Genomic DNA, 11487 nt, shown 5'->3' with positions numbered 1-11487 from the left:
GCATACTGGACACTCATCATCCTTGCAGCCCAGGATCCTGGACACCCATTATCCCTGCATCCCAGCACCCTGGGCACCCATCATACCGGCATCCTGGACATTCATCATCCCTGCATCCTGGATATTCATCATCCCTGCATCCTGGGTCTTCATCATCCCAGCATCCGGGCATCCCGGGTCCTCATCACCCCTGCATCCTGGACACCCATCATCCCTGCATCCTGGGTCCTCATCACCCCTGCATCCCGGACACCCATCATCCCTGCATCCCGGGTCCTCATCACCCCTGCATCGCAGGATCCTGGGTCCTCACCATCTCTGCACCCTAAGCACCCATCACCCCTCCATCCCAGGATCCTGGGCCCTCACCACCCCCACATCCCGGGATCCTTGAGGCAGCCCATCCCCTCCACCTCCTCCTCCCCAGCAGGAGCTCCGAGAAACCCCTCTTTCCCCCCAACCCCTCCGCCCCAGAGCACACAGCTCCCGCCGTGGCGCAGAGATGGACACATTTATTATCGACTGATTTCACTACAGAGCGAGCGAGCACGGGGCGTCCTGGCTGGGAACGGGGGATGATGGAGCAGCCAAGCCATGGGGAGCCCCCAAACCCCCCCCAGAGAGCCCCACGGCTCCCGCACCAGCACCAACCCAGTGTTGGGGGGCTCTTGGCTCTGCCCCCTCAGGAGCAAACCCACATCAGCCAAGCATCTCCAACCCAACACGCTGCGAAACGCCGAGGAGTTAGACATCACGGCCACAACCGTGGGGGGCACAGCCCCCCCAAACAGCCACACAGCTCTCAGAGAAGGGGGGGGCTGGTGTTTTCCACTATAAATAAGCTTCCAGCCCCCATCCTTCATGAAGGCATTGGTCCAAGGAGCTCCATAAAGTTGGGGAGAGCCGTGTCCCCATGGTATGAGGCAGGACAGGGGGGCAGCAGGAAGGTGGGTTGGGGTCCCTGCTCAGCCCAGGATGTCCAGGTAGACGGGGGGGGTCTTAACGAGGGCCTGGAGGCAGCTGTGGATCTCCTTGATGGGTCGGCGCTGCTGGGGTTCCCTCTGCCAACAGCTCTGCATGATGGCATAAACCTCAGAGGGACACGTCCGAGGCTGTTCCAGCTCTCGTCCCTGCGTGATGCACTCGATCGCCTGCGGGAACCAAGGATGGAGATGGAAGAACCCACCCCAGGTAACCCCGCCATGGGCCTCGTCACCCCCCACCTCGCCCGCTCACCTCGGTGTTGGAGAGCTGGTACCAGGGCTGCTTCCCGTAGGTGAAGATCTCCCAGAGCACCACACCGAAGCTCCAGATATCACTCTCGGTGGTGAATTTACGGTAGAGGATGCTCTCCGGGGGCATCCAACGGATGGGCAGCATGGTCCTGCCCCCCACCTGCCCACGGTAGGGGCGTCAGTGGGGCAGGGACCCCCCCATTGGGGTGGAGTGGACCTTTAAGGTCTCTTGGAACACAAACCATTCTTTGATCCATTCTATTTGCCCTCCCAGCCATGCTCAGACAGGATAGAAGGAGGAAATGTTTTTGGCTGTGGTGAGACCGTGGGGGATGAGCCACATCCAGCCTCAAGGTCAGGTTGGATGTGGCTTTCAGCAACCTGATGGAGTTCATAAGATCATGGAATGGGTTGGGTTGGAAGGGATCTCAAAGCCCATCCAGTTCCAACCACTGGCAGGGACACCTCCCACTGGCTCAGGGGCTCCAACCCCATCCAACCTGGCCTTGAACCCCTCCAGGGATGGGGCAGCACCACTGCTCTGGGCAACCTGGGCCAGGGCCTCCCCACCCTCACCATGAAGAATTTCTCCTGGAGATCTCATCTCAATCTCCCCTCTTTCAGCTGAAAAACATTCCCCTTCATCCTCTCCCTGATCCACAGTCCCTCCTCAGCTTTCCTGAAGCCCCTTTCCCTACTGGAAGGAACTGGACACTCATACACACAAGCATGGACAACTGGAGTTGACGATGTCCCAGATTACGATGGGGGGTTGGACTGGATGGCCTTTAAACCTCCTTTCGAAGCCAAAACACTCCATAATTCCATGATTCAGTACGGATGGAGACGGCCTGGGGAACAGAGCTGGACGGGAGGCAGGGAGGAAGCCCAAAAAACCCTCTTACCCGATAATAATCGGTGCTGTAGATATCCCGGGACATCCCGAAATCCCCGATCTTCACTACCAGGTCGTGTCCCACCAGGCAATTGCGAGTGGCCAAGTCGCGGTGGACGAAATGGAGGGAAGCCAGGTAGACCATGCCCGAGGCGATCTGCGTGGCGATCTGCAGCATGTGGCTGAGCGCCAGCTGCCCGCAGGGCTGCCCCTGCCCCTGGTCCAGGATCTTGGCGTCGGGGCCGTGGGACCTGCAGGGGGCGAGAGGGGCAGAGGGGGTGCTTATGGGGCTGGGGGATGAGTACGGGGTGGAGGGGTTGCTTATGGGGCAGAGGAGATGCATATGGGGGAGGGGGATGAGTATGGAGAAGGGGATGTGTATGGGGCTGGGGGCGCTAATGGGGCGGGGGGGTGCTTATGGGGCTGAGGGAATGAGTATGGGGCTGGGGGATGTGTATGGGGCAGGGGGTGTGTATGGGGCAGGGGGATGCGTATGGGGCAGGGGGATGCGTATGGGGCAGGGGATGCGTATGGGGCTGGGGGATGTGTATGGGGCTGGGGGGTGTGTATGGGGCAGGGGGTGTGTATGGGGCAGGGGGTGTGTATGGGGCAGGGGATGTGTATGGGGCAGGGGGTGTGTATGGGGCAGGGGGTGCGTATGGGGCAGGGGGGTGCGTATGGGGCAGGGGATGCGTATGGGGCAGGGGATGCGTATGGGGCTGGGGGATGTGTATGGGGCAAAGCACACACAGCAGAGAAGGGCGTGCACACGCGTGTGTGTGCAAAAGAGAGCCCCACACTTCAAGGAACCGTGTGCACACCGAGCGGAAAGGCACGCGCTTGCACATCAGCACGATGATCACGCACGGAACCCCAAGCGTGAGCCCCCGATACGCGTGTAAAGCACCATGAAGGGGGGGGTCCGCATGCCCGCAGCCTCTCAAGCCCGTGATGGCAAACACGCCTGACAGCCGTGTCGGGGCGTCACGGGGTTTGTGCTCGGCACAAACCATTAATGCCAACTCCCATAACAATAATCCTCAAAGCCGCGTCTAAAGCCGAGCCCGGGGCGAGCTGCGACCCCCCCGTCTGGCAGCAATACCTGGGGGGGCAATCAAAAAGTCTCTGCTCATCGCGGCTGATGGGCAATCGCGCTCGATTTAAGCCTCTCAGACAGTTAATCTAATCAATATTGCAAGGAGGGCTGCATTAGCGGGGAGGAGGCTGGGAGAGGCGGATGGGGGGAGGATGGAGTTGGGATGAAGGTAGGGTGGGGTGGGATGGAGTGGGATGAGGTGGGATGGGGCGAGATTGGATAGGAATGGGATTGGGATGAGATGGGAGGGGGTTGGATGGGATTGGGATGAGGTAGGATGGGGTGGGATGGGGCGAGATTGGGTAGGAATGGGATTGGGATGAGGTGAGATGTGGCGAGATTGGGTAGGAATGGGGTTGGATGGGAGGGATGTAGTTGGGATTGGGTAGGAATGGGGGTGGGATGGAGTTGGATGGGGCAGGGTGAGGTGAGATTGGGTAGGAATGGGGTTGGGATGGAGTTGGGATGAGGTGGGATGGGATGAAACAGGGTAGGAATGGGGTTGAGATGAGTTGGAATGGGTTGGGATGAGGTGGGATGGGGAGGCACGGGGTTGGGATGAAGTGGGATGGGGTTGGATGGGGCGGGATGAGGTAGGAATGGGGTTGGTATGAGGTGGGATAGAGTGGGATAGGGTTGGGATGGAGTGGGATGGGGTGGGGATGGAGTGGGATGAGGTTGGGACAGGGTTGGGAAGCAGTAGGAATGGAGTTCGGAAGGACTGGGATATGTTGGAATGAGGTGGGATCCCACCTGAGGAAGCGGTTGAGGTCGCCGTGTTTCATGTACTCGAAGACCATGATGAGGGGTTCACCTTCCGTGCAGACACCGTAGAACTTGACGATGTGTTCGTGCTGCAGCACCGTCAGCAGCTCAGCTTCGCGGTGGAAATCCAAGCGGGCGCTTTCCGTCACCTCCTTCAGCGCCTGCCGGCATGCGGGGTCACAGAACCATGAAATCATGGAGTGGGCTAGGTTGGAAGGGACCTCAAAGATCAGCCAGTTCCACCCCCCCTGCCACGGGCAGGGACATGTCCCACTAGATCAGGCGGCTCAAAGCCCCATCCAACCCAGCCTGGGAGTCAACCCAGCACCCATCCCAGCACCGCCGTCCCCTCTTCCTCAGCTTCACGGTCACCACCATCTGCTGTCTGGCCATGAAGACCTTCCTGAAGCCACTACCCATCCCACCACCACGAACACTCCCAGAACACCACCCTCCCTCCTCACCTTCATGGCCACCATCATCTTCTGCTCTGGAAGAGGATTGTAGCACTTGGCCATGAAGACCCTCCTAAAGCCACTACCCATCCCACCACCATGATCGCTCCCAGAACATCACCCTCCCTCCTCACCTTCACGGCCACCAGCATCTTCTCCTGCTCTGGGAGGAGGTTGTAGCACTCAGCCAAGAAGACCTTCCCAAAAGCACCTTCTCCCAGCTCCCACTTGAGCACGATGTCCCGTCTCTGCACGTGGTGGACACCTGGAACCCCCAGCCATCAGTGTCCCCCCAAGACCAGGGATGGGGTCACCGGAGGATGTCCTCATCCCCCCTCACTCCTTACAGGCATCGCAGAAGTACTGAGGGTTCTCGATGAAGTTGCTCTTCAACCCTTCCAGTTTGCTCTCGGCCGAGGAGACGGGGCTCAGGTTCATGAAGTGCAAGGACACGGCCAAGTCGTCCTCCTGGGCCAGCACCACCGAGCCTTGCGGGGACAAGGCGAGGCCATCGGGGGGGTCTGGTGGCCCCTCCAGGCAGTGCAACCAGCGCCAAGGTCTGCCGAGCATCCCCACCCCCACCCCGGCCGCCCCCCCTGGGACCCGCCGCGCCGGCAGAGCCATTTGGGCCTGAATCCATTCCAGGAGTCAATTAGCAGCTGCTGCTTGTGCTGATGGGGGAGACGGCACCTTCTCCAGGGTCCTCATCCAAGGTCCCCATCCAAGGTTCCTACCCGCGGTCCCCATCCATGGGCCCCACCCACGGTCTCTACCCATCATGCCCACCTATGGTTCCTACCCATGGTCCCCATCCACAGTCCCCATCCAAGGTCCTCATCCATGGTTCCCATCCACGGTCCCCACCCACGGTCTCCATCCACAGTTCCTACCCATGGTTCCCATCCATGATCCCATCCATGGTTCCCACCCAAGGTCCCCATCCATGGTCCCGTCTCCATGGCCCAACCCAGGTTCCCAGCCCATCCTCGTCATCCCATGGACTCAGACCCTGGGGTGTCCCATCTTGGTGGCCCCTCGGAGCCGGGGAAAGACTCACGGTTAATGCCGAACTTGGAGCGTCGCCCGCACTTGTTGAGCACGATGAGCATGACGGAGAGGAAGAGGCAGGCGAAGATGGCCAGTGCCACGGCCACCGAGACCTGGGGTGGAGGGGACGGAGGGGACGGTGGGCTGGGGTGCCATCAGGACCCTTCTGCCACACCTTCCAGGCTGAGATGGCCACGAGACCCAAGAGGGGAAACTGAGGCACGGGGACTCATCCCCATCCCAGGAGACGGTGCAGGGGAAACTGAGGCACAGGGATTGATCCCCAGCCCAGGAGATGGTGCAGGGGAAACTGAGGCACGGGGACCCGTCCTCACCCTATGTCCCCATCCGCGTTGGGCCGTGCCCTAAAGACTTGTGTGTCCCCCCCATCCCCCTATGCCCCCCCTCACCCCAAAGGTGTGCTCCTCGGTGGTCTCCACAGGCCCCTCCAGCGAACTGTTCCTGGTGCCTGGAGTGGGGAGAAGGGCACGAGGTGAGTGGGGGGTCCCCACATCCCCTGAGGGGGGGGGGGGTCCTGGCAAGGTTTTGGGGGGGTCCTAGGGTGGCTAAACCTCTGCACGGCTGCACCCTAAGTGGTGGCACCCCCTGATCCGCTAAGCTTGGGGTGGGACGAAGAGTTTGGAGGGACTGAGAGGGAGGATTTTTGTCCCCGGTCACTCACCCAGTGGAGACAGAGACACTGGTGCAGCCCAAAAAGAGAGAGAGAAAGACTCATTATTCCCCAGGTAGAAGCTCTCCACCCTTCTCCCTTCCCATCCGTGGGGAAACTGAGGCACGCCAGAACCGGATGCGACCCACACCAATGTCCATCTCCACCAAGACCGAGCGAAGAACTCACGCTCAGCCCGGCGTCATCAGGCACCTACCAGGGATGGGTTCCTCAGGGTTGAAGCTGAAGGGGTTCTTCATGAAGACCCCTTGGACGCTGCGGGCGGCCGAGCCCAAAGCATTGTGGACCAAGAGGGTGTAGTTGCCGTTGTTGACGTGGGTGGGACGGTTGAGTTGGAGGCAACCATGGAGGACGGTGGAGTTTTGCTCGTACTCCATAATGCTGGTGTGGATGTAGCGTCCCTCGGTCAAGGCGGTGCCGTTGAAGAGCCAACGGATGGTGGGGACGGGGTTGCCGTCCACCGAGAAGGGGATGCACCAGACGTGCTGGGAGATGGCTTCCTGCAGGAGGACGATCACGGGAGGGACTGGAGGAGACACAGGTGGTGGGTCTACGAGTTGGACACCTCACTCAGATCCCCGTGTTGGTCCCCTTTTGGCTGCTCACAGGTGACATTCAATGTCACGCTGTCCTCCGCCGGCCCCACCGCATTCTCTGCCCGGCAAGTCAGGTCTTTATGGTTGAGCTTGGAGGAGATGTTGATGAGCTCCAAGACGATCTCCCAATTGGAGAGCTGTGGGGAGCACCAGGAGGAGAAAAGAGAGCCCTGAAAGCAACGCCAGCTCCTGAGTGCCCCCCGTGCCCACCCCACTGGCGGGGGGACGAGCTGCTGGGAATCAAAGAATCATGGAATGGGTTGGGTTAGAAGGGACCTCAAAGCCCATCCAGTTCCACCTCTGGATCATCTCCCACTGGATCAGGGGCTCCAAGCCCCATCCAACCTGGCCTTAAACCCCTCCAGGGATGGGGCAGCCACCACTGCTCTGGGCAGCCTGGGCCAGGGCCTCCCCACCCTCTCAGAAAAACAATTCTCCCCAAGCTCTCATCTCAATCTGCCCTTTTTTGAGCTCAAAACTGTTCCTCCTCATCCCATCCCTGATCCAAAGCCCCTCCTGGAACCCCTTCCAGCACTAGAAGCTGCTCTAAGGTCTCCCCAGAACTTTCTCCTCTCCAGACTGAAGGTCTTGCCTTGGTGACCACATGCAGCTCAGCTCCGACGTCCGGGAGGACCCACTCCCCGCTGGCCGGCGGCTCGGCGGCGATGAGGCAGGTGAGGTTGACGTTGTCCCCTTGGCGCAGAACCACCTCGGGGTGCTCGATGCGGATGCTCGGGAGCTCTGCTGAGGACAAGAAGGTGGTGAGCAGGACCACCAGGTTCTTCGCTCAATCCCACGCTGTCTCCAGTCAAGAGACTCAGAAGAGGGGACCAACCCAACCATCAAACCTGGTGGGTCCCGTGACCACGTACCACAGCCCTGGAGAGCCCGGTTGCCCAAGGGGACCGGGACGTTGCCCTCCCAGCAGTCCAGCGTCTGGTTGCCCAGCGCGGCTCGGCTCCCGTTCTGCCAGAGCTGCAGCCAGCGGAGATCGCAGGAGCAGTTGAAGCGATTGCCCACCAGGATGCTGAGATGGAGAAGGACAGGTTGCGGTGACCTGAGGTCCAGGTCCCACTCAGGTGTTTATATCCCTGATGGGGTCACACAAGATATTTCCAGCGACGGGATGCACCCAGGCCGGGCGCTGCGTCACCGCATCTCCACCGCCATGCCTTGTCCAAGCCACCATCTTGCTGTGTCCTCAGCCTCATCCCTCCCTCTGTGTCTCCCTGGAGCCGCGTCGCGGTGGAGGATGCTCTACACCCAGCGAGGGATGCTCTACACCCACTGGAGGATGCTTCTCACCCCGAGAGGGGGGGACGCTCCTCACCCACCTCCCCTCCACCCCACTCACAGCTCTTCCAGGGGCAGATGTTGGAAGGTCTTCCAAGACAGGCTCTGCAGCGCGTTGGAGGAGAGGTTCCTGCACGAGAGACCCCATCAATCACCTTTTCCCACCTCAGACCCCCATCCCAACCTGTGTGGTGCCCCCCCACCCACACTCGCCTAATGTCCAGAGCCACCGCTTGTCACCGTGACCAAGCAAAACCACCCGTGCCAAGACGCCACCAGGCTCCCTGCAAGGATGGGGACCCACGCCGGGGTCTCATCCTGCTCTCTGAGGTCTTCTCCAGCACCAGAGCCTCCCAGAGCCCCCGGGGTGGGTAGCAGCTGCCTGCACTCCCCGATCGATGGTTTCCCACTCAGTGACACCCCCGCGTCCGTCCCCCCCCGGCACCGCTGATGCGCCCGTGGGCAGCGGGACGGCATCGATCCTGCCCCGCTGCCACCCTGCATGGAGCTGAGTGCCGGTGGGGATGGGGGGAGGAGGGCTGAGCCCCCAGATCGAGGAGGGGGGAGGCGTCGAGGGAAAGAATTAAAGTGGGGGGACACTCACACATGGCTCAGCTTGGGGGTGTCCAGGAAGGCGTCAGAGGAGATGAGCCGCAGCCCCGTCCTGGAGATGGTGCTGGGGGAGAGGGAAGGGTTGAGCATCCACACAGGGGACCCTAAATCCCCATCCTGAGCACCCCCACCACTGCGGGATCAAGTTGAGGGGTCCCCCCCAAGCCCCCACATTTCCCTGCCCTGGGGTGCTCACAGCCTCCTGAGGTCCTTCAGCATCTCGGTGTCAGCTCGGGTCAAGGTCGTCAGCGCCTGCTGGTTCTCGATGGTGCTGGAAGGCAAACGAGGGGGGTTTGGGGGAGCAGCCCTTGAACCCCCCCCTCTCCCCCCTTCCCCCGTGATGGCAAAGCATCGGGACAAAGAGCTTGGAGACCTCTTTGTCCCCTTCCTGCAGCTGGGGACAGGGCTGGAGCCCGTCTGCTCTTCCGTGCCTCAGTTTCCCCTTGGCAGATAGAGATAAACTGGGAAGGGGGGGGGGGGGGCAGGGATCCCCCCCCATGTGGGACCACAGCGCTCAGAGCCTCACTTAGAAAGTGAGTTTGCCAGGTCTCAGCCCCCCCCACACACACACACCCCAAAGCCCCTTTGTGGGTCCCCCCCATTGCCTCGCGCCCCACAGCATCCTGTGATATGATGGGGGGGGCACGGATTGTTGTGTTGTCCCCCCCTTTTTCCTAAGGTGGGGGGTGAAGGAAAGTCCTTTGGAGAACAGGCGTGGGGGGTTCCCACCTGCCCCACCCCACAGGTGGATTCTGAGAACCCCAAATTGCAGGTGTTAATTGGGGAGCCAGACCCACACCCGGAGGATTTGGGGCTCGTGGACCCACAGCGGGGAGGGGGGGAACACTGATGTGGGGATAGGAAGGATGAAGGGCTCTCCTGGGGGGCCACCGTCATCATCCTCACCCACCCCACCCCACCAGCCAGCGAACAAAGAGCTGCCAGTGGCGCATTTGGCACATGGGGAAACTGAGGCACGGGGACGCGGTGCAACCGGCCCCCCGGCAATGCGGCACAGCCGGTCTCAGCCTCATAGCACCCCCAACTCCATCATCCCCAGCTCCATCATCCTCATCGGCATCACCTCCAGCCCCACATCTTCGTCCTTCAGCCCCATCATCTTCATCGCCATCACCTCTAGCCCCACATCCTTGTCCCCCAGCCCCACCACCACATCCCTCAGCCCCATCACCCTCAGTCCCATCTCCTTTGCCCCACATCTTCATCCCCCAGCCCCACCATTCCCACCCCCTCCAGCCCCACCTCTTCATCCCCTTCATCCCCATCCCTTTCACCCCCATCCCCTCCAGCCCCACATCTTCATCCCCTTCATCCCCATCCCCTTCACCCCCATCCCCTCCAGCCCCATCTCTTCATCCCCTTCATCCCCATCCCTTTCACCCCCATCCCCTTCAGCCCCATCTCTTCATCCCCTTCATCCCCATCCCCTTCACCCCCATCCTCTCCAGCCCCACATCTTCATCCTTCATCCCCATCTCCCTCATCCCCGATCCCCTCCAGCCCCACACCCCCGTCCCCACACCCCCGTCCCCACTCACACGTCGCTGAAGCCGCCGCCGCGCAGGATCGGTCCGAGGCTGCGGAGGGTTTCGGGCTCCCGGCAGAGCAGGGACCGCGCTCGGGGGCAGCGACACGGACGGGGACAGAGGGCGGCGGGGGTGCCCGGGGGGGGCAGCAGCAGCAGCGCCGCCACACACAGCCAGGAGGGGGGCGGCATCGCGGGGGGCGCCCCGGTACCCCCGGACACCGAGCCGGAGTCACTCCGGAGTCGGGATTTGGAGCCGGTGCCGCAGGATCCGGTGTCGCTCCGGGGTCCGGGACTGGTGTCAATGCCGGATCCGACGCCACCGGATTCGGTGTCACTCCAGGACCCGGTGCCGCCGCATTCGGGGTCACACCGGACCCAGTGGATCCGGAGTCACTCCGGGACCAGGACCCGGTGCCACCCCGGGACCCGGTGCCACCGGATCCGGTGTCACCCCAGGACCAGGTACCTCCGGATTCGGTGTCGCTCCAGGACCCGGTGCCGGTGGATTCGATGTCACTCAGGATCCGGTGTCACTCCGGGACTCGGTGCTGGATCCGGAGTCACTCCGAATCGCGCTCTGCCGCCGGCGCAGCCCGGGCCGGGTTTAAGAGCCGGGACTGGCCCTGCCCCGGGGAGGGGCTGCCGCGCCCCCCGCCCAGCGCCGCCCCGACCCCCCCCGGACTCTCTGGGAACCGGGAACCCCCGCGATGGGGCGGACACAGCGCTGCCCGCGGCGCCCCCGGAGCCGGGGGGGACCCTGGACCCTTTCTAGACCCCTGCCCCGACCCCATCCCCTGCCCAGACCCCTCTTAGACCCCCACCCACCCCCTGCCCACCCCCAGCCCCCCGCCGGCCCCCTTGCACACCTTGCCGACCCCCCGCACCTGCAGACCTCTGCCCCTCTACGACCCCCAGGACCCCTCTAGAGACCCCCAGAATCCCTCTACAGCCCCCCAAGACCCATCTACAGGCCACCAGGACCCCTCTAGAGATCCCCAGAACCCCTCTACAGGCCCTAGGACCTCTCTAGAGACCCCCAGGACCCCTCTAGAGACCCCCAGGACCTCTCTAGAGACCCCCAGAATCCCTCTACAGCCCCCCAGGACCCCTCTAGAGACGCCCAGAATCCCTCTATGACCCCCAGGACCCCTCTACAGGCCCCCAGGACCTCTCTAGAGACCCCCAGAATCCCTCTAGGAACCCCAGAACCCCTCTAGAGACTCCCAGAATCCCTCTACGACACCCAGGACCAC

The 11487-nt window shown here is 62.2% G+C and overlaps 1 protein-coding gene across 3 annotated transcripts; it reads right to left on the bottom strand.

The window, feature by feature from the left end:
* Positions 1-557: 557 nt before the first annotated feature.
* On the bottom strand, positions 558-10799 carry NTRK1 (neurotrophic receptor tyrosine kinase 1). 3 transcript variants are annotated; one of them, XM_054050781.1, is made up of 17 exons: positions 10245-10799; positions 8882-8956; positions 8678-8749; positions 8135-8203; positions 7653-7807; positions 7373-7521; positions 6791-6917; positions 6381-6710; positions 6176-6193; positions 5904-5962; positions 5504-5606; positions 4794-4934; positions 4581-4711; positions 3980-4152; positions 2141-2381; positions 1237-1395; positions 558-1151 (listed from the first exon to the last, which is right to left on the bottom strand). In XM_054050781.1, the coding sequence occupies exons 1-17, from the start codon at positions 10421-10423 to the stop codon at positions 966-968; spliced, it is 2367 nt and encodes a 788-aa protein (XP_053906756.1). In that variant the 5' UTR covers positions 10424-10799; the 3' UTR covers positions 558-965. The 3 variants fall into 3 exon arrangements, with proteins under 3 accessions (XP_053906756.1, XP_053906757.1, XP_053906758.1); XM_054050782.1 differs by lacking the exon at positions 6176-6193; XM_054050783.1 differs by lacking the exons at positions 558-1151; positions 1237-1395; positions 2141-2381 and adding an exon at positions 3094-3232.
* Positions 10800-11487: the final 688 nt, after the last annotated feature.

This window comes from Cuculus canorus, chromosome 28, assembly GCF_017976375.1.
Source record: "Cuculus canorus isolate bCucCan1 chromosome 28, bCucCan1.pri, whole genome shotgun sequence".
Taxonomy (NCBI): Eukaryota; Metazoa; Chordata; class Aves; order Cuculiformes; family Cuculidae; genus Cuculus; species Cuculus canorus.
The sequence above is the reverse complement of the archived record's forward strand: the minus strand, read 5'-3'. Positions and strand labels throughout refer to the sequence as shown.